The sequence below is a fragment of the Cyprinodon tularosa genome, unplaced genomic scaffold (assembly GCF_016077235.1).
Source record: "Cyprinodon tularosa strain WSP-4 unplaced genomic scaffold, ASM1607723v1 ctg590, whole genome shotgun sequence".
Classification (NCBI taxonomy): domain Eukaryota; kingdom Metazoa; phylum Chordata; class Actinopteri; order Cyprinodontiformes; family Cyprinodontidae; genus Cyprinodon; species Cyprinodon tularosa.
In genome coordinates this window covers 304,300-327,305 of record NW_024039330.1, presented here as the reverse complement: position 1 = coordinate 327,305, position 23,006 = coordinate 304,300, and the positions used below count along the sequence as shown (strand labels likewise).

General features: G+C 38.2%; 1 protein-coding gene across 1 annotated transcript in view; it reads left to right on the top strand.

The window, feature by feature from the left end:
• The first annotated feature begins 3,757 nt into the window (after window positions 1–3,757).
• Window positions 3,758–23,006, top strand: part of LOC119797629 (vang-like protein 1) — a 31,650-nt gene continuing 12,401 nt past the window's right edge. Inside the window, exons 1-4 of the mRNA XM_038306778.1 lie at window positions 3,758–3,918; window positions 9,882–10,112; window positions 12,294–12,465; window positions 22,078–22,506. Coding sequence (XP_038162706.1) covers window positions 10,051–10,112; window positions 12,294–12,465; window positions 22,078–22,506 — 663 coding nt within the window. The 5' untranslated portion in view covers window positions 3,758–3,918; window positions 9,882–10,050. The remainder of the gene's footprint in view (window positions 3,919–9,881; window positions 10,113–12,293; window positions 12,466–22,077; window positions 22,507–23,006) is intronic.

Genomic DNA, 23,006 nt, shown 5'->3' with positions numbered 1-23,006 from the left:
GGCAAATTAGCTGATCTAGCAAGGAGCGCAATTGGCATTTAGAAATGACTGATGTAGAACATCAGTTTGTGTTTTTTTTTTTTTTTTTTTGAAGAAGAAGAAGACAGAACGATAATCAGAAGTAATAATAAGGGGTGGTAAGATGACGGGCTGCTAAGACTGAGGTACGATATATATGAAGCGTGCACGGCGGGGACAGACTGATCGGATGGCCTCCTGCAGAAGCTCTGAGTAATCACGATAGATGCTGAATGCAGCCAAAATTTTGGCCAATAGAAAGATCTCTGGTAGACGGAGATCGGATGATTTAAGAAAAACGGTGACGTCACCTGCTGATCGACTTCAGGGGAGGGAAGAATAAGAGACTAAATTAAAATATTACCCTGAATAATTTAGAATGAGGCTAGGGAAAATATCAGCATGTGTGTAATATAAGTATGCCTGATAGAGGCAGACGAAGCATAAGAGCAAACTCAAATAGATAGAAAATTATGAATGAAAACATGGTTGAATACGTCTTACCCTAAGGCTGGCCCGGCGGGCGTTCCCTAATGTGAATGAGGGGAGGGGGAGGTCCGTCTGAGCAGACAGCGGCAGGGATGACGTGGCAGTGCAGGGATTCCCACGTTTGGAGCGTGCGGACAGCGTCGAAGGATTGAGTGAGAGAGTCCGGTGGAGCGGAGGGAGGCTGAGAGCTGTTAAACGCCAGAAGGACTAGACGGGGGAGCTGCTATGAATCAGGAAGCTGGAGAGGTCCAAGGCTGCATCGAAACGATGAGAAGGAGCGGGCGTAGTGGTGACTGCTGCTGGGACAGATCCGGGAGGCCTTCTGCGCCTGGCGAGGGGAGCGGAGGACTTGCATGACTTTTGCGGCCAGGAATCGGAGCGGATTGAAGCGGAAGGCGAGGGAGATGAATCACGAAGAGGTAGGAGAGAGGCTCGTTAAGACATCTGAGCAGAGTCTAGGTCGGAGCCTGGCAATATACCCTTGGAGTGTAACGCGGAAGAAGGAGATGAGAGCGGCTAGACGGGAGTTTCTCCGAGCGGGGAAAATTGAATTGTCGTCTGGATCGAAATCCGACATTGCGATTGCAGGATAGCGGCTGTGGTGAGATTTGAGGGAGTTTATAAAGTGGAAGCAGGACGCTGATTGGGCTTCGTGGTGGAGTAGTTCAAAGCTGATTGGCTCGCTTCGGAGACGGATCGGCTTCTGATGATGTGAGGTAAGTCAGAGTTTCTTCAATTGAACTTTCGCTAGAGCTTCATAACTTTAAAACATATTAACTGTAAAAGCTATAAATGGGAGCCATGTCTCTGTTTTTCCCTTTAGTTCTTCTCCATTTCTCCAATAAACTTTTTATGTGAGTTTTTTGTGAACCAGAGAGACTGAAGGACTGGTATTATGAAGCAACACTAGTGTTTCTTTTATTGTTAGAAGTAACACTGCCATCTCCTGGATGAGAATATTACAGGACTTCACTTAATCATTTAATCCAATAAGGTGTTTTTTTCTACTATTGGATTAAATGAATGTTTTTTTTTTATTTTGTATTTTTTATTTACATTCATGTTAATGTTTTGAGACCAATACTACACAATAAAAAAAATCCTGTTGTTTTAAAATCCTTTTTTGGGGATTTTTTTTTTTTACATTTATTTTAATGTTTTTAGACAAATCAAATTCTTGATTATTGTCAGAGACATATGCAGAGTAGGCTGTACAGTAATGCAACACAGGAGGTTTGCTACGTTGGTGTAGCTTCTAGCTCCTGAACAGCGGAGGGAGAGAGGCAGTGTCTGTGTCATGGGGGGCTCTGGTCCTTGTTGATAAGGCTGGTAGCAGATGAGAAGAAACTGTTCTTATGGCCAGAGGGAGGTGACTGAATTAGTTTGTGGCTGTGGCTGCACCTGCAGGTGTCTGAATCCACCTGCAGGTGAATTCAGACAGACTCAGGTGGAAGAGCTTCTCCTTAAGCAGAGCTGGGATGATTGTACTGAAGGCAGAGCTGAAATTCACAAACAGAATCCTGGTGTAGGTACCGGTACTGGAGGATGTAGTGAAGGGCCAAGCTGACAGCATTGTCTGCAGACCTATCCTGACCTATCCTGCTATCAGGACACATATATGTCTTTATGAATAAAACAATTTAAAGAAAAGTATATTTATTTTATTAACTGATGGAAATGCCAGGTTCAATTCCTCAAAATAAAAAATTCTAATGATTATATGAGGAATTTTACTAACCTGACGGCAGTCATTTACTCCTTATCCAAAAGTAATTCAGACAGATGCTGGTTCAGAATATTGTATCCTCACATATTAGTTCACAATTGCAGACTTAAGGTGATTATGAAACAAAGACTAATCAAAAGCATGGGGGCATTTAAGTAGGTGTGGACTGTTACTGGATTTACTGCTTCAAGAGCCTCCACTCACAGTATGACATGGCCAGAGGTAACATCTATTGTTCTGATTCATTTTTGAACCAGAGCCACAGGTATTTAACCTGAGCTGGGGGTAAAAAAAAAGACTCTATATAGCTTGAAAAGTATAATTTCTCACAAGGGCTCACAGTTTGCAATTCATTTAAAAACTAAACAAGGGCGAGCTTCAGTGGCAAAATGGTTAATCCGTACGACCGCTCTATGGAGGCCTTAGTCCTCGATGTGGCTGACCCAGGTTTGAATCTCACCTGTGGTCCTTTGCCACGCATCTCTCCCCCTCTCTCGTACCCCCTTTCAAAAAATTAGCCACTAGTGCCATAAAACCTTAATAAAAAATAAAAAAAAATCCTAACACAAAACAAAGCAGAGGCCACTATTAAAGCAACCAGGGCTTTACTTTTTCTAATTTTACATTTTAAATTCATTTCTAATTATAATTTGAATTATAAGTTGCATTTTATGATCAATAAAGGCAATTCCTTATTTTATTTCCATTTGATTTTTCACCTCACATTTCTGAATCTATTTTGCAGTTTATTATAATAATATTATTATTATTATTATTATTATTATTATTATTATTATTATTATTATTATTATTATTATTATTATTATTATTATTATTATTATTATTATTATTATTATTACTAACATTCTGGTCCCTGAGCACAAATTCAGTAAAATAGATCAACGTTGCTCCTCTGATTTTACCAGCTCTCTCATTGGTTAGACTGCCACACTTGGCTCACGAAATGACCAATAAGGGAGCTAGTTACTGTGGACCAACCATCATCTGTGGAGTGAGCACTTTTGGTTTAATGGGTTTTCAGTGTGCTCAGCTACCAAACACATAACTTTAAGGGTAAATGAAGAGGCTGAATGAAAAGAAAAACTACAGAAAGGATTTGACAGAAGGTGAAGAAGAAAATGGAAATAGGATGAGGAATACCCTTTCTAAAGGTGTGATTTATGATCAGATATAAGAAAATATGTTTTTTAAATATTAAAATATATTTTAGTCATTAATCATCTATTAATTAATGATGGATTAATAGATATAATTTGCTATTCCTATCTAATATTTCAATTTAACATGTTTATTTTGTGGAAAATATGTTTTTAAAACACTGAATTTTTAAAAGGTAAACTGGTTAGGGTGAAATCCATGTTAGGGTTATTTAAAAGTGAAGATTTTTTAAAGTTTTTTCTTTTTTCATGGAGGACATAATAAAAAAACGTTCTTTAAAAAAACGACCCCTTGTGGCCTGCTGTGAAATGAATCTCATTACGGTGCATTAGAGAGATTTGTACATCCATTCTGCCTGCTTCCCTGGTCCACCTCACTACAATAGCCAGGCTCTGCTCTGCAGGAGCGCCTCTGTCGGCTCAGACTGACGCGCCTTAAAGCAGCGCCACACGCATCTTTACCGCTACCGAGACGCGTAAAATCAGGAATATGGTGCAACTCTGAAGGTGAGTAAATATATATTGGTTATCGAAATGCTGTATTTATGGTAATGGGACTAGGGTGGAGGCTCGTTGCCAACAGACAGAGAGGAAAAACGACCTCATAGGAATTAAGTTCACTGCTGCAGCGACGAGGAAGGACGATTTAAAAATGTCCCTCTTACCAAACAGATGTTCCCTCCTAATCTCTTTTATTTTAAATATAGCTTCTAATCAGGGCAGCGCTATAAAAAAAACGCACCAATAATGACTGATCTAATGACTGCACATCACATAGGCCAATGAACCAGGTTGGCAATAACGCAGTAATAGATCAGTAACACCCTCCTCTCAATACACAGGCTGTTTGGAGACGAGGCAGCCTCTGCAGGGCATCGCCATCACCAGCAGCTGTCTGTAGGGCTGCACAGCTGGATGAGGCGCTGCTGTGTGTCTTCTCTGGTGCTGTCTCTCATGGAGGGATGCTGTGAAAAAGGGGCTACAGTTATTTATTATTGAGCAGTGCTGATAGGAGAGTCTGGACACTGTGAGAAGAGGGGAACTCCTGATTAGATGAGTCATATCAGCTCCTGCAACTAGAGATCAAAAGAAATGGGGTTGCTTTGCCTTTGTTCTCTTTAAAGCCAAGGTTTCTGACTGGCTGGGCAGGATGTAAGAAGAAACAGCATTACCTTAAGGCTAAAGTTCCGTCAATGTGATGCAAGATTATTTACAGTGGTCTACACAAAGATTTAAAAGCACTTTAATGAGGGCTGGATGGGGCTTCTGTTCTCCAGCGATGGCTCTTCCTGCTTCTTCTCTCTACTGTACTTTAACTTAGTTCCACATGAATGGATCGAAGGGGGGCTAAAGTTTGCATTCCTGAGAAATGTGTCAGATCTTAACTTTCTCCTTTTACTCTGTGGGTGTGTTTGGGAGGGGGCGTTGCAAAGTGAGGTAAGACAGGAGTCAATCAGAGGTCAAGGATTGGCTTTCTGCACATATTTAAGAAATATTTCTGCAGCCGGAATGTTCAACAATGGTTACTATATAGGATGTGAGGACAGGAGGAATCAGGAAGAAGGCTTGTTTAGGTTTGAATTGTAAAAGTATTAATATTTCCTAATCTCCACGTGTTATCACAATGAAGACATACATTCTAGTGTAATTTTCAGAATAATTGTGACAAACCTAGACATAGTATCACATGATTGTGAAGTGGAAGTGAAATGTGCAAGAGCTTTAAACATTCTTTCAAATAAAAATGTGATTTTTTATTTTTAGCAACATTTTCTCTGAAAGTCCTAGATACATCCCTCAGCCACTAAGTGCCTGGTGAAAAGTGTTGTAATTTATTCTCAGAAGAAGATCCAACCATTAATGGAAGGCATAATAGGTTTGTTAGAGAAAATGAAGGAATGCAACAGCAAACCTGCCAAGATATGATGCCTTTCCTAAACTGACAGGCCATTTAACCAGAAGTGGATTAGTTAGAAAAAATATTGCAACTCTTAGGAGCTGCTGAGGTCCCTATCCCAGGAAGGAGATTATTACAGTATGATGGTGGCAGCATCATGCTCTGGGGTTGCTTCTCTTTAGCAGGGAAGATAGTCAGAGTTCATAGAAAGCTATAGAGCCAAATACAGGACAACCATGGAAGAAAACCTGTTGGAGTCTACAAAAGACTTGAGACTGGAATTTACGTTCACCTTTCAGTGGCACAACAACCCTGGAATGGTTTAAAACAAAACATATTCATGTGTTAGAATGTTCTCAGTCGAAGTCCAGACCTAAACCAAATCATGAATATGTTGGAAGATCTGAAAGCTGCTGTTCACAAATGTTCTCCGTTTTATCTGACTGAGCTTGAGCTGTTTTGCAAAGAAAAAACAACAAAATTTGTAGTCAGTTGATCTGCAAAGCTGGTAGAGAGATATCCCAAAAGACTTGCAAATGTAATCATAGCAAAAGTTGCTTCCACAAAGCGTTGACTCAGGGAGGCTGATGCTTTTGCACAATGCCTCTTTAATTTTCTTTATTAGTATGAATTTCTCTGTTCTTCATAATTGTATAACACATTTTGTTTATTGTTTAATGTGCCAAAATGTGGGAATGTTCACTGGGTATGAATACTTTTCCAAGCCATTGTAAATAGTGGAAAAGGAAGGTAAAACACCTCTATAACAGCAAGAAACCTGAAGCAAAACCAGGCTGTTTGATGCTAAAAATCTGTTATGTGTGTAGCTGGAATATAATAAAAAAATATGTAAATACTGTAGAACAAAAACCTGTTTTACAATATTAAACCTGTCTATCATTTTCTTTTTCCTTTACATTTATAACAATGATTTTTGTGGCTTAATAGTGACAAAATTTGAAATAGAAAATCTCAAGGGGTTTTAATACTTTATCATAGCACAGTGTAATTTGTGTGCTTGAATTCCAGCAGGAGTGAAATCTGCTAATGAACAGGTGTCACTCTGGGTTAGCCAAAGTCCACAGAGGGATTGGAGATTGTATTTACAATAAATGCCACTGGCAAACCTCTACACATACACACAGAGAACATGTCAGCCTGTATTCGATTCAACAAACTCAACTATTGTTTTTTTCTTCTTTGTTTTTGCTGCATTTTTTTACAGAATAACACTAAAAAAAATCCAATAGGCAAAGGTAGTGATGCACTGCAGTATGAATTGTGTCTTTACAGATTGGGAATTTAGTCATTTGTTGACTGCTTAGGCTTCATGAAACAGTCAGCTGCTTCATCAGGCCGATTATGGTGTTGTAATACCACCAGAGCAGGGTGTGCATGAAGGAAGGAAGGAAGGCACAGTGGCTAATGGGTGTGAGAGGGAGGGCACAGATGCTATGGTAACCATGATTCTGCAGGAGCTATCAGCCATTTAGGGTGCCAAGACAGTGCTGGATACTTTGATGAAATCATTTTCTGTTTCACTCATCATCCTTACTGGATAACATCTTATATTTAGAGGCTAAAAAATTTATTTAATGGTCTGTTGCAGCTTTAATTTTGAAAGGGCATCGACGCATCAAGAGTCAAGTCTGGGTTTTTTTGGCAAAAGGAAGCCTGTAGCATCCCATCAGCCTGCATGTGGTTATTATATTAACTCCTGCTGTGCAGCAGGCCCCTTCCATTAAACAAACATATTAATGAATGTTTGTTTTACATTAGTGTCGGTTTCTGCCCTTGTGACTCCCTTAGTGCAGCCAAGCGGAACGATGTGCATCGATGCAACTTCAGTGCGCTTGAGGATATATTTTCTACACTGGATGAAATCCTAAATGAGCGCAGTTCTAAGAGTCAGTTTAAAAAAGTATGCTCACATGCAGATTTCATTTTTTTTTTCTTGCATATTTATTGTTATGTTTGACTTGTAATTGATAGTTTTTCTTAGCCTGTGGCTTCAATTCTTCCACATGCCCTGGTTCACATGCCTCCTCATCATTGTCTCGTGCATGAGTGGGCTTTTCACTGGTATCCTCTTGGCCCACATACGACAGCCACGCGCTCAGTGTTCAGCACTGAAGGGGTTAACAGCTTTGATTCAGGCTTATTCATTTAACCATATGGGTTCTAGAGGGGATGAAAGACTATTGTTTGCTGTTTGGGTCCTTTCCCTACGCCATCCCCCACTTAATAGAAATATATCAAAATAAATTCCTCTTGGCAGGAGAGATTGATTTGTGCTCTTAGAAGGGGCCTTGAGTGTTGGGAAGGCAATTGTGGACGCTGCAGATGTCAGTAGGAAAATTTGATTTGAGATTTTGTTTTGGAAAATTATGGCTGTTTCATAAGGTTTGTCTTCATCATTGACAAGCTGAAAGATATGCAGTTTTAACACTGTTTACCCTGCTTTTAGATTTAAAATGCACACAAAACTGAAACAGATGTGTTTTAGTTCTGAATAATAAAAGGAATAATACATTTTGGAGGGGAAAAGACCACAAATGTTCAGGTTGGTTTATTCGTCCTGCAGGACAATCCTTACATTTCAGTTTTCACAAACATTTTTCTAAATCAAATGACCAGAAATAATTTTTCAGCAATAGCTGGTTTCTCTTCATCACAGTGATCTCCTCCTGCTGTGTTTTATGAGCTAATTTAGATAAGCCATGCATCATTGGCTCTAGAGACAACCAATAGCTTGTAAATGATGTGCAGAATAATTCGAGTTATTAGAAGGAGGTGGTGCTGGTACTGACGGCTGGTTGTCAGGACAACAGCTGAGAGACAGACAGGGCGTAAATCTAAATGAATGGTCATGCATGGTGAGGCAGTAAGGTATCACGCTGCACCATTTCTGGGCCAAGAGTGTTCCAGATACAGCCCCCGCTTATTGGAAAATGTTGAAGGCATGATGGGAAGTCAGAATTGCTTTAATATTTCATTTAGTACAGAACATTCCATAATTTATTTGTTTTGGGAGAAACAAGACTTTTTTTCTGTTTGTTGTTTTATAAAAAAGCAATTTGTTTTAACCACCAGCAGGGAATTCAATGATGATTTTTTTTTTACAGTACTTTTTTTTTTCTTTCTTGTAAGCAGTTGTTTTAGTCTCAATACGAAAAAAGCAAATCGGATATTTCAGACCTGTAAAGAAAATATTTATTACAAACCTGAGGTTTAATTTGAATAAAACAATAGAAAAAAAATACATTTTTCAGATTTTTGTCCTGAAGTTTTAGTGTGATTATCTAAATAAATGTTATATGTTAACATAAGGCAGAATTTGATAATATATTTCATTAATTTTAACCAAATGCACTAAATACACAATTTCTTCTGTTTGCACAATATAATCAATAATCCATATTTATTTAAGCAAGTTGAATGCACAATCCCTCTATATTCTCTATATTTAGTCACTTTTCAGCCATTTGTGAATTAAATGTTGCTTTCATATGTCAAAATGTATATCCTAATGTTTGTTTGTTTGCTTGTGATGAATGAATTAATGAATGAATAAATACTTGAATAGATAAATGAATTAATAAATGCATTACAACTGAAGCATCCGATTAGATTAATAGATTATTGAAATAATCCTCAATTCATTCACCAATCAATAAATCCTTAACTGGAGTATACAGACTCTAAGACATGTGATTATCTGACAGAAAAACCTACTCAGAGCAGTAATTATGCCTTACACCTTTCAGGCCTCCATAACTATACGGCCAGAGCTACAATGAACCAGTTTAGGTCAAATGATATTTATTATTTGATGGGACCAATCAGAGTCCAGAACCAAATCCAGCTAAGTCTGTGGCAGGATTTTAAAAAATGATAATAAATCTGACTGTTCTTGAGCCAGTTTGCAGTGAACAATGAATGAGCAATACATCTGTAGATGGATATGTTCCTTAAACCAGCTGCAGCTCTACTCTTGAAAACCACATATAATTTCCCTTCCAGTTTACAGCTATGCACAGCCTTGTGATGTCTATCTGCCATACAAAGTCCCAATAAAACACATCACAAAAATATCAAAAGATGCAAACGTATTTGTATAGCACTGTTAGTATTTTTGAGAATAATTTTTAAGCAGTTTTATTTGTTCTTGTTTTCTTTATGGTTAAAGGTTTTGCAGAGAATTGTGTTTTTTATTTATCAAAGAAAATAAGCTTTAAACTTCTAGAGTGTTCAAAGCAGTCTTTGTTGTGGAACATTTCAAAGTGTCTGTTTTTAGGTCGGGTTTTAATAAGTCTTTCCACATAAAGTTTGTCTCATAAATCGTTCTTTGCTGAGTGTGCAAACTGAGAGTGGAAAAAAAGTCAGTATATACGCAACGCAAACATTACACCCAAAAAGACTGGTTGGAGTAAAAAGGTATTTTTAAACATAGATTTATTTAAAGTTACTAATATGTAATACAAGGAATCATAGATTGTATCTGAACTGTATTTGTTAGATGCTAATAGCGGGTTGGAAGCGCCCCTCAGACTACTCTGTGTTTATCTCTCAGGTTTATGTGGCATTTCGGCTCTTTGGGATAGCTCTCAGTCGCCGGGGATTTCTGAGGCCAGCCTTCAGAGACCGCATACCTCGTCTTCCCACTCCATCTCGCAATTCCTTTCACGTGACTAGCCGCTGCTCATACTCCTACCCCACTGCTGGCACTGAACTCTGCAGGGATGGACACTGAGTCGACCCACTCTGGCTACTCCAGTCGGTCTGGGAGGTCAAACCGCCACGGGTATGTTTCCTGTCTGTCTGTCTGACCTTCAGTTTCTCTGTTGGAATGTTTTTATTTGATCACAACAGAGCCTATATTAGATAAGCTTTTCTAGTTTGTTTTTTCATTTGTCGCCCAGCAGATGAGATTAGAGACTAAAATAGATATAAACTAAGCTGGAGATTGATATGTACAAAGCTTGAGGATTAGGGTTATCCCAGCTGTGTGGCCCAAAAATCTTTTTCATTAGTAGAATAAGTCTAGTTCTAAATGAAGGAATATTTTTTATCATTACTTTTACAGCCCAAGTCCATACTTAACTATGATAAGTTTATATATTTTACTAGACGCATTCTTGTATCTCTTTTAGAATAGAATAAAATGGAATAGAATAGACTTCATTGTATTGTCATTACACTGTCACAAGTACAAAGCAAAGAAATGTAGTTTGCATCTATCCAGAAGTGCTATAAAGATATGATTATTTATTTACATGTACACAGAGACTATGAATGTATTGACTATAAATGGTATGTATAAACAGAGAGTAACTGTAAGAGGCTATAAAATAAATAAACATGAAACTGTATACATCTTATACGGAAAAGTTAGGATATGGATGATAATATATGATGATGATTATAACCCCACTTATTATATATATATATATATATATATATATATATATATATATATATATATATATATATATATATATATATATATATATATATATATAAAAACCTAGATTTAAGTTTATACATATAGGGCCTAATCTTCAATGTTTCCAAATAAGAGCCGCTAACTTGTAATTTTTTTTTAGTATGTGCAATAAGTTGGTGTGGTGAAAGAATGTTGTGGTAATATTAAGACATGAAAAACAATTTGGTTCGTCCCATTGATGTAAGCAGACTGTTCGTTCTACAGGCATTTTGAGAGTGCTGATAAACTAAAAAAATAAGGTTGAAAGCCATAAAGATTGAGGTAGCATTAGGAAAATACAAAATGATATACAGAATAGAAAATTATGTTATTAGAATTCAAATATAGCCAGAACAAAAAACATATCTCTTACACTCTATATGTCTCTTTGCAGGCTCTTTTGAAGCTAATTTTTTTATGAATATGCCACCACATTTAATTTCTTTCTTTTTTTTGTTACATAGCTTAATTGTAAAAAGATTGTCTGCAGTTCCGCTGCATTAATTTGTGCCACCTATATACACTTCATTTTATATATATATATACTCCTACAGTAGTATTATTTTTGACAGTCCAAATGTGTTTACATGTGCACGGGATATCTCTTCATTGTGGCAATATGACTGCAGATATTTTTTCATGTCAGTGAGCACCTCAATTTCAAAAGTCCTTAAAAATGCACAAAGTTTCTGATTAGCAAAAACCGTTTTGAGCCTGGTTAATGTTGTCATTTGCATATCCTTGTCAAAATTGCTTTCTCTAAACGGATATAGACAATTAACAAATCGAACAAAGAAAAAAGGAGCAGGCCTTTAGAATTTGGATGGATGGATGGATGGATGGATGGATGGATGGATGGATGGATGGATGGATGGATGGATGGATGGATGGATGGATGGATGGATGGATGGATGGATGGATGGATGGATGGATGGATGGATGGATGGATGGATGGATAGATGGATGGATGGATGATTCCACACTTACTAAAATTGTATCCATTAATCAATCTATATCAGGGGTCTTCAACATTTTCCAGGCAAAGGACCGCCTAATTATATATATTGTATGAAATTATGTCATATCAAACTGGTTCTATAGTCCCTCTATTACAGATGGAGTCATGTAACGAAAGTTATTTTGCCCTTCGATGATTAAAGTATTTCTTAATCCTCGTTGATGGGACAGGTGTTGTGAAGGAAACGGTGCCCAGCTTTGAAAGAGCTCCTGTGTGTCACTGAATGTGTGCATTGATGACTGAAAGACATCTTCTGCCTCCATTTATCTGTTTACTACAGTGTGTTGAATGTTAATGTGAATTTAAATGCATTTCAATTACTGGAAAAAAATTAAAGGTGGAATATTAAAAAAAGTGTAATAAACCAAAACTTTCGCTACCTACATGCAGTACCTCTGCGAACCTCCTGTTGAAGACCTCCGATCTATATGGATATTACATAACATTTTCCTGTCTGTTATTCTTGCTTGCCTAATTTCTAGAGATCGAGGCCGAGAAAGACACAAAGGTGGCAGCAGCAAGGACAGCACTCGCTCTGAGAGGTCAGTGGTCATCAACCCGCCTGATACGCCATCCAACGAATCCCCTGTTCAGAATGAAGAGCCACTGCCTGGAGAACCATCAGCAAATGCGGACCCTGGAGATGAAGCACAGGTATCTGCACTTATTCCACCCTTCCTTAGATCAGTAAGCAGGATTAAGCTGAAACTAAAGAAATATAGCAACACCAAAAGAAGTGGAATTTATTTTTTTAATTACGAAACATGCGTTCTAAAAATGTCCCCATTGTAATCACATTATTTTTAGAGCAAATCCTGTTAATCCTCATAGGAACTTGGTATACTGACCCAATAAACTCATGCTACTAACACAGCTGGCTGCCCACTGCTTTATATAAAACAACAATGGTCCTGTAAGATCAAATAGGTCAGCCGATAAGCATCTCTCTTGGAAGCAGAGACGGATTTGTAGTCGGCGCTGGGTTGCACTGTGAATGCTGTTGATGCCGTGTGAGTTTGGCTCTATAAAAAGGACATAATGAAACCAGCAGAAGTCGTTAAGTGAGGCCGAAGCAAGCTGATGAAATTAGCTTTTCATTTCCAAACAAGAAAATAAATCCCTGATCATGCTCTTATAAAAGAGGATTGGAGATGCTTTAAATATGAAGATCATGTTGCAAAGAAATTATTCAAATTGTTGGCAGAGCCATATATAAGAGGCTTAATGGCGGCTCATTGTGCCACAGAGTTAGAACAAAAACTGGAAACAGCCTGTCTCTTTTCCTAAAAAATGACTTCCTTTTTTCTTTATTCTCACAGAAGCACCCCCCGTAAGAAAACAGTCTGTTGTTTTTACATATTAGGCTACAGGTGTTTCCCAAAATCTCTCACTGTTTTGCACTAAAGCTAAACGAGTTGCAAAGAGAGGAAAAATATGTGGGTAAAGAGAAGTCGAGTTTCTGTTTATCTAGCACTTTCCAATGGCCTTCACAGTGTCTCTGACCTACATTAAATGGATTTAAATATCAAAACTATTTTTCATTTTATGAGTTAACATTTATATTAGAGAGCTGTTGAATTCATATATAAGCTATTAAACTGGCTCTAAGTTTGTCTTCAGTCTCATGTTTTGATATTTCTTTAGAGGTTGTAGATTTTCCCTCTCTGTGTTCTGTGTGCCCTTCTGGCGGCATAGTGACATTCCACACATTCCCCACTGGCATGTGATGGTCCGCTTGCGGCTCCTATCCTTTGTCGATGGTGTAAGGTGATCAGCCATTGTGCTGCATCTTTCCCAACAGAAAAAATGTGACCAAATGGAAAAGCAGAATTCACAGCCCTTTCGTTACTATCTACCAATTTCACCATATCCACTCTATCCTGGACTTTTAGAAGCAGCGAACGTCGGCAGGCAGAGCTGATGAAATACGAACTGGTAGCCAATGGATTTAGACTGTTATTAGCCTGGGTTTCCTGCCAAATGCCACTTTGGAGAAAACTGATATGAATAATCCTCCTTTTTTGTTGCATGCACAGCATAGGGATATGCTCTTAGAGTGGAGTTATAGTGAGTCTGCTACTGCTGAGCCTGTCCATGCTGCTTTGTGAGAGACTTTGTGCCAGGAGGAAGCAGCTTTAGTTTCCTCGCACTGTTAACTCAAGCAACACCAAAGCATATGTTACCCTTATAGGGTTTGACTATTCGTCTCTTTTGCTTTCTGCCTGTAGAAGTCAACATCCCTACTCGCAATCTTAAGACATGAACAGCTTGTAATTTGATGTCAATAAACATACCTAAACATTAAAGGAAGGCAGTCATTTACACAAAAGAAAAAGCACTCTATCATATGTGGCACTGAACCTTTTCCAACAAAAACAACCGACATGTAGCGCTGCATCCGGAGCAGCACAGGGCTGAGGCATTGTGGATGGCAGCATTAGAGTATTTGTTCTGTTACTGTGCTTTAATGGTGAAAGTAAGCTGATTTTTCACTTTCACTATCTATCAGATTGAAATATTCTATCTTTATCATTAAAACCATGCAGTGTTTGACAAATTAACTTGTTACACCATAATCATCAATAGTACTTTATAGTGATTTGTACCCAACATACCAAATCAAAGATGTGCTAAATAGTTAAGTGTAATTATTTTTATTTTTTTCAAGTTTCTCAACTAATGTAAATCTCAAAAAAAAAACAGTCCACTTTTGCATAAAAGCAAAATGAATCTTACAAAATTTTGAACAACTTTTTTTCGGCAGTTACTGCAGCAAGTCTATTGGGATGTGTTTCTATTTAGAGATCGAAATTGTTGCTTAACCTATTTTTACAAAATGACTCCAGCTTACTTTGATTGGATGCAGAGGGTTGGCAAATGACCCATCCCCTGCAGAAGGCACCACCCCTGCCTGCCCAGAAAAAACTATGTCCACTTTCTCTGATCAGCAATTGGCTGATGTAAGGCAAAATGTGATAATTTCTTTAAGCACCTAGTCTGCTTAATGATATCAAATGTTCATTTTTTGGCTACAGAAAATGTCTAAGTAACGAAAAAGTGATTTTGGCTACAAGTGATCTCAGACTTTTTTTTCATTCAGCCTAAAGGCAAGTTGATAGTCTTTCTTCCAGGTTAAAAAAAAACAAAAGACAAAAAAAAACATATTTCCTACGGTAAATATGTCCACAGCTGCCTATTGAAAGGTTAAAAAAAAAGGTTGTTTTTGCAACTTCTTCAGTTTTTTTTCTCAGAATTGTCCTCTAGCCTCACCCATATTCACATCAACTCTGATCTACGTCTCCATCTTTGTTAAAGAAAATCATCGCAACAGCATCATAATACCACAACCATGTTTAACTATAGAGACTGTCTGCTTATAGTCGTACAGAGCATTGCATCATTTGGTCAAACAGTTCAGGTTTGTTCAAACAAACCTGTTAATGTTTGCTGTTTCTCATTCCTTGGCTGAGAGGACATTTTAAAATACACCTTTGTTTCAACACCTGTTTTATTCTAGCCTCCTTTAGAGGAGTTGCAGAGGTTTACACCTCTGCAGGTTACTGCAAACCTCTTGTTCGCTTCTCTGAATAATTGCTATCCGTGCCATGCATGCAAGTTCAGTTAGAAAACCATGTCTTGGAAGGTTTGCTGTTGTGCTTACTTTACCTATATCATGTGGCATACTGTTCTGTCCTAACTGAGACATCCTAAGCATGGAGAACAGTTTTATGACCTAACTTCTCCACGACGGTGTCCATGACCTGTCTACTGTTACTGGCTCTTTATGATGCTGTCTGTTCAATAATGTTTTCCTGCAAAACTCTGAGGCCTTCACAGATCAGCTGCATTTACAGGTGCTGGTCATAAAATTAGAATATCATGAAAAAGTAGATTGATTTCAGTAATTCCATTTAAAAAGTGAAACTTGTATATTATATTCATACATTACATACAAACTCATATATTTCAGATGTTTATTTTGTTTAATTTTGATGATTACAAATGACAACAAATGAAAATCTCAAATTCATCATATCAGAAAATTAGAATATTGTGAAAAGGTTCAAAATTGATGGCCCCTGGTGCCACACTCTAATCAGCTAATTAACTCAAACCACCTGCAAAAGCCTTTAAATGGTCTTTCAGTCTAGTTCTATAGGCTACACAATCATGGGGAAGACTGCTGACTTGACAGTTGTCCAAAAGACGACCATCGACACCTTGCACAAGGAGGGCAAGACACAAAAGGTCATCGCTAAAGAGGCTGGCTGTTCACAGAGCTCAGTGTCCAAGCACATTAATAGAGAGGCGAAGGGAAGGAAAAGATGTGGTCGAAAAAAGTGTACAAGCAAGAGAGATAACCGCACCCTGGAGAGGATTGTGAAACAAAACCCATTCAAAAATGTGGGGGAGATTCACAAAGAGTGGACTGCAGCTGGAGTGAGTGCTTCAAGAACCACCACACACAGACGTATGAAAGACATGGGTTTCTGCTGTCGCATTCCTTGTGTCAAGCCACTCTTGAACCACAGACAGCGTCAGAAGCGTCTTGCCTGGGCTAAAGAGAAACAGGACTGGACTGCTGGTGAGTGATCCAAAGTCATGTTCTCTGACGAAAGTAAATTTTGCATTTCCTTTGGAAATCAAGGTCCCAGAGTCTGGAGGAAAAGAAGAGAGGCACTTCATCCACGTTGCTTGAAGTCCAGTGTAAAGTTTCCACAGTCAGTGATGGTTTGGGGTGCCATGTCATCTGCTGGTGTTGGTCCATTGTGTTTTCTGAGGTCCAGGGTCAACGCAGCCACATACCAGGAAGTTTTAGAGCACTTCATGCTTCCTGCAGCTGACCAACTTTTTGGAGATGCAGATTTCATTTTCCAACAGGACTTGGCACCTGCACACAGTGCCAAAGCTACCAGTACCTGGTTGAAGGACCATGGTATCCCTGTTCTTAATTGGCCAGCAAACTCTCCTGACCTTAACCCCATAGAAAATCTATGGGGTATTGTGAAGAAGAAGATGCAATACACCAGACCCAACAATTCAGAAGAGCTAAAAGCCACTATTAGAGCAACCTGGGCTATCAAAACACCTGAGCAGTGCCACAGACTGATCGACTCCATGCCACGCCGCATTGCTGCAGTAATACAGGCCAAAGGAGGCCCAACTAAATACTGAGTGCTGCACATGCTCATACTTTTCATGTTCATACTTTTCAGTTGGCCAACATTTCTATAAATCCTTTGTTTTTATTGGTCTTCAGTAATATTCTAATTTTCTGATATGATGAATTTGAGATTTTCATTTGTTGTCATTTGTAATCATCAAAATTAAACAAAATAAACATCTGAAATATATGAGTTTGTATGTAATGTATGAATATAATATACAAGTTTCACTTTTTAAATGGAATTACTGAAATCAATCTACTTTTTCATGATATTCTAATTTTATGACCAGCACCTGTATAACGATGAAGTGAGCCTTATAAATGAAATCTTACTTACTAAGATGTTCCTGAAGGAATTTAGTTGCAAGGGGATAAAAACCCTTAATGCAAATAACTTTTCAGATTTACTTTTTCAAAAGTTTTGACCCAATCATAGTTTCTCAATTATGTGCAACTGAATGGGAATGTAATGTACTATCCTATACAATCCAACTAAAACACATTGAAATAAAAACACTCTTAGTGTTTCTATAACATGACAAAATCTGAAAAACTTTGAGGGACACCAATACTGTAGCATGGCATGGAAAAATCACATCCAGTACAACAAATCATATTTTATGCTAATCTGTTAGCTTAATCAAGCACACAGTACCCCATTAGTAGCAAGGCTGAGATGGTTTCTTGCAAATTGAATAAATTCAAGAATAATAGACGAGGAACTCAGGGTCCAAAACTAGGAGACACCAGGGAGAAACATAAATGAGGAATGAAGAGAATCCAGCAATGAGGAACTGCAGAGGAGGACTATACTGTATACTCTGACTCTGACACTATCAAAGAGAACAAAGAGAAGAGTAATCAGTTAATTGGGAGCAGGTGTGGACAGAAACAGCTAGAAAGGAACTAAGCATTGTATCCAGGGTACATGTCATTTTATTTTACATTCCTGATAAAGAATAACATTTCTTGTTTCTATTATAAGACCCTACTGAAAATAGGATGACTGGAGAAAGAAACAAAAGAAAAAAGCTTGAAAGAGAATGGATTTGGTCTTAAAAGACGCCACCGTTCCAATGAAAATGTCTGTTTCATTCATTAGCCTTACAGACACTACAGGATGTAATACATCTGCACCCCACTCTCCCTCAACCTTTCCTTCTTTCTGCTCTTCTGCACTTGAATTGCACCGTACCAACTGCCATCCCCCTCTCTGACTTCCCTTCCCTCTGTATCCTTTTTTTTTCATGCTCATTTATCTTCTAGCTCCCGTTGGCATCCCATCCTCCAGCAAGGCTGAGTTAATTGGCTGTTAACTGCAGAGAAGAAAATAATCTCTACTCATTTGGTGTCTTTCTGCAGTTGTAATTTAAGATTTCACCTTCTAAAATTAGGACTATTGCTTTCTTCATTTGTAACGGTTAATTCAACCTCTTAATGACCTAAAATGACTCTTTATGCAGAGGTATAAACACCCCCCAGACAGATGATCATTTAGGTGACCGTCTGTGGTCTCGTTTTCCAGCAGCTCCGCAGTGATCTCTGGTTGTGCGTGCAGCCTGATGTGCTTTGGTGTATGTGTGAGTGCAGACGTGTGATGATATGAAGGCTGTTTTGTTCGGTTTGCCATTTTTTCCAGCCCTCATCCATCCGTGCCTCTGCAGCTGCTGCTCCAATGAATGGTTGTAGTTGGCAAAACACAGCAGCACTCTTGGGAACAATAATTAGCTGCCTGAATCAATGACAGACAAACAAAAAAAATACTTCCTTCACATTTACTCTGCCTGTCTCTTTGCTGGTGTTGGAAATATATTTGCCTTAATACAGCTCAGCTGTTCACATAGTTATTCATATTTAGGGATAATAATTTATAATGATGGACATGCAAATCTGGGGCATTTGTTGTTGTCATGCATAGCCATGCTTTATAAATTAAGCTGCATTTGAATCTTCCTGCATACCCTAATCTGTTTATTAAGTTGATTCAGATAGATTTTCTAAGCCTAAAACTATAAGGTGAAGAAAATAGTAACATAAACATTTTTTTATTTATGTCTTATGGATTATTAGAAGAAATATTCCTGTATTCCACCTTTTCAAAACAGCTGTGTGTCCCATTTGATCATGAAATGGCAGTAGATTCTTAAAATCTCTGACACCTAGCTGCTGCTGCTGGGTTTGTCAGCTCGATAAAAATGTTCTATCTTTATGTTTACAGAATATCCAATTAAAACTCTAGTTTGAGCTACAAGATGGAACACAGTGTTGAAGGAAAAACCTGGAGTATCTCAAGTTATTTCAACCTGGAAAGACTCAGACAGAGAAAAGCTGTGATTAAAAGGGTTTTATTGACATGAATGGAATAAGTTCTTTGGCGCTCAGGCCCTGGCAGAAGACCTAGATGCTATGAATCGACACTTGCTATGATGATTAATCTAGGAGAAGGATTAGAGTAGTCTTCATCCCGGGGCTTGGACACTGGTGGTTGAATTAACAGAGAATCAGTGGGACTGAGAATAGTCTGAGAGTAAAAGATGGGGCGGAGGTGGGTAAAAGTTTGCAAATGTGCAGGAGAGAGATGCTAGGCCAGGAGCTAAATAAAGGCTTCTGAGAAGCTACAGCCCTGAGTTGATTGGCTGAGTCTTGAATGTGGGACATCACAATTGGTTCATGTGAACCTGATAAGAGTCTTCCAGATTTAATTTTATGATGGTATATTAGCTCAGAATTTAGATCTTAGAGCTTCAGTAGGAAAGCGGATTGCTGTGCTCTGGCTAAACAAGATTATAACTATGGTTGCAGCCCATCCTTTACAAATGGTACCCTAGATTCATGAAAGCAGATTACATTTGGTCTGTCCCTGTTCCCTGCATGTTGTAATCTTGTAATTTCATTGTTTATTATGAAATATTTCCATGACTTAGTAAAAAGCATTTGAAAATATTTGAGCATTTCTCCAAATATTCCACCTGCCACTTTTAATGCAGGGTGTATTTCAGCAGACCTTTTCTGACTTTGCATTCATGACTTCCTAGTAGAAACACAATTATTAGGTATAACTTTTAAGTTTTATATCATTTGGGGAAACAGTAGTTTTTCTCTATGAATGTGCTATTTTTACACTTTATACTTTTACATATTATTTTTCTAACATTGGAAACTTATGAGCAGTGTTTATTCTCTTCGCTCTGGCAAAGCAGCCATGCACTGTTTGGTTGTTGCTAATGCTATGATCACATCTATGTTATTCTGATGTTTCCATTTATGCACTCCCTTGTCAGGTTGGATGCCTCTGTTTAATTGGACGCAGCTGATAAATGTATTTATATACATCCTATTTCAGACCTCTCTGAAATTAGCATTTCATCTGTATTCCTTTATATTAATATTTATTTTTTTCTGAACTCAGAAATCAATGTGTGAAAGTTTTTTATAATACAGCATAAGGAATGAAAAAAAAAACAGGTCAAGTTTTGAACATTGAAGCTATTTCATAGCTGTGATGGACCCTGATTTATTTACCATGTTCTCTGATTTCTCATGTAGGTTAAATAAACGCTGTTCTTCTTTATATTTGTGTTTAAAAAATTATTTGTTAGCTGTTTATAAAATATGCAGGCAGAGGAAAGGAAACGATTGTAATGAAACTCTTAACTGTTTGGGTTAACTGAGTCAGACCATTGCTGATTCGATCTGAAGCCGGCCCCCGCAGAAATAATCTTCCTTTAAAAAGGTCACCAGCAAACATCCAATAACTGGTTTTGAAACCAAATACAATATGTGGGGTAGAATAAGCAGAATAAACTTGACCCGATTAATACAAACATCTGTTTCCACAAAACAAAAGCAAAGTAAACCAATTTATCAATGTTAAAGTGCAGTTAAATTAGCTGTTTATCAAACATAGTATTTTTCCTCTGTGAACCTGTTTGTTGTCAGACCTAAAGAGTTGATAAACCATTTAGATAGGACTTGTATGATAATGCCAAGTCAGCTGAAATTATTTCAAATATTTAGTTTTATTCTAAAAGATATTCAAGAAAAAGATGAGGCGTTTATGTCTGTCACCCTAGAAAAAGCTCTCAGATTAAATTCTAAGCTATTGGTGCTGCAGTGACCAGTAGTGGAGCCAGAGCATTTTTATAAGGATGGCCGGGTGCCAAAGCCAGTTCAGGGTCGAGCTCCACTAATCACACTGTACTAAAGCAGAAAATGAACCAGTATAAATTACTGAAGACAGACCAAATTTTCATTAGACTCTGTCAAATAAATCTACACCCATATGAACATCTGTGCTGTCTAAATGAATAATTTATGGTGCCCACATTAAATGAGCAGTTGTTCCTAGACTACAAGATGACTTCAGGGACAAATCACTTTCCCTTCTCCCCCACAACACACACAAACCAGTTCTCAAAAGAGTCTTAATTCTGTATTTTTTACCTTAAATCTTAGTATACTTATGAGAATAATTCATTGTCACATTTTTTTTTTTCTCATTTGGGGTGAATTTACTCATAATTGAAATGGCAGAGAGAATCACTGCTGCCACCCTCTGGTTTAGAGAAGAACTGCTTGTTGTGAATGCGGTGAATTCGATTCATCATGAAACAGCTATTCATCCAGTAAGGCTGGCCAGTGATTGGCTTTAGGGGGCCACGGCCGCCACTCCCTAGCTCCACCCCTGGCAGTAAGTGAGAGCCATTTTTCATACACAGAGAACACTTGGAGCAGCAGTGAACCTCTTCAGAAGTGCCCAGTCTATAAAGACCACTGTGAGTGCACAGTGATAGATGCTGCAGGAGCTCACTACAGAACCCAGAACAGCTAAAGGATTGCACATCTCATTTAGCTCAGTCAAGGTCACAGTAATTAAAAGAAACATGACTTTGGCTCCTTTACCAAAAATCCTGAAGCAGAGTGCTTTGCCATAATCTCTTAATCTTTGATTATCCAACAGATATAAGCGATTTGTTCACATGACTTTATTATGAAATTAGATGTATTAAAGGATTGCAATGACTGTTAACTGTTTATAGTCAAGAGTCTGATGAATATCTTCCCCTATCCTTCACTTATTTTATTTTATTTTCTTTTAGGATGATAACTGGGGAGAAACCACCACAGCTGTTACAGGAACCTCTGAGCTCAGCATCTCCCAGGAGGAAGTGGTTGGCCTTGGAAAAGAGATCCAGGATCGAACCCAGGGCTTCCGGCGCTATCTCCCCCTGGCAGTTGGCTCCTGTGTGGGTCTGCTGGTGCTGGCCACACCTTTGGTCTTCCTGCTTCTCCCAGTAGTGATGTGGCCTGACAGACTGCAGGCTTGTGGCGCAGCTTGTGAGGGTCTCTTCCTCTCTATCTCCTTCAAAATCCTCATCCTCCTTGTTGCCGTTTGGGCCTTGTTTCTGAGGCCGAGCCGGGCCTGCCTGCCAAGGGTATGTGTGTATCGGGCCTTCCTCACCACTCTCACACTGCTGCTCACCATGTCCTACTGGCTTTTCTATGGAGTCCGGATCCTAGACGCACAGGTAGGCTTTAGACTGAGCAGTTATCTTTACAAGTTTCAAATAGATATTCATTTTACACTTTATCTCGTTTTAAATAAGGATTATCCAAAATGTATGTGTGTCATTATTCCATGTATTAGATAGCCACAGTGTCTGAGAACTCTAGCTATGTCAAAATATATAAAGATAAACACGGTGCATATTTGATACAGGGAAAAAATCACAGTCAATGCCCAGTGCTTTCTGTATGTTTACAATCATCGAGTATTCGTCATGCCATGGTAGCCAGCCAGGGCCTCATGCAGCGTGAGGAAGTGCAGAAGGAGACGTCGTAAACAAGGAAAGTGGGTGTCAGCTTCTGGCAGGCAGAACTGTTGGCACAGGAAGATAATCATATCCATGAACACTTACTTTAGAAAAATATACACTACAACTAAAAATTAATTGAAGAGTTGTATTGGCGTAGACTTAAGAATATGCAATTAAAAAGTTATTTGTAATTGAATATATATAATATATAT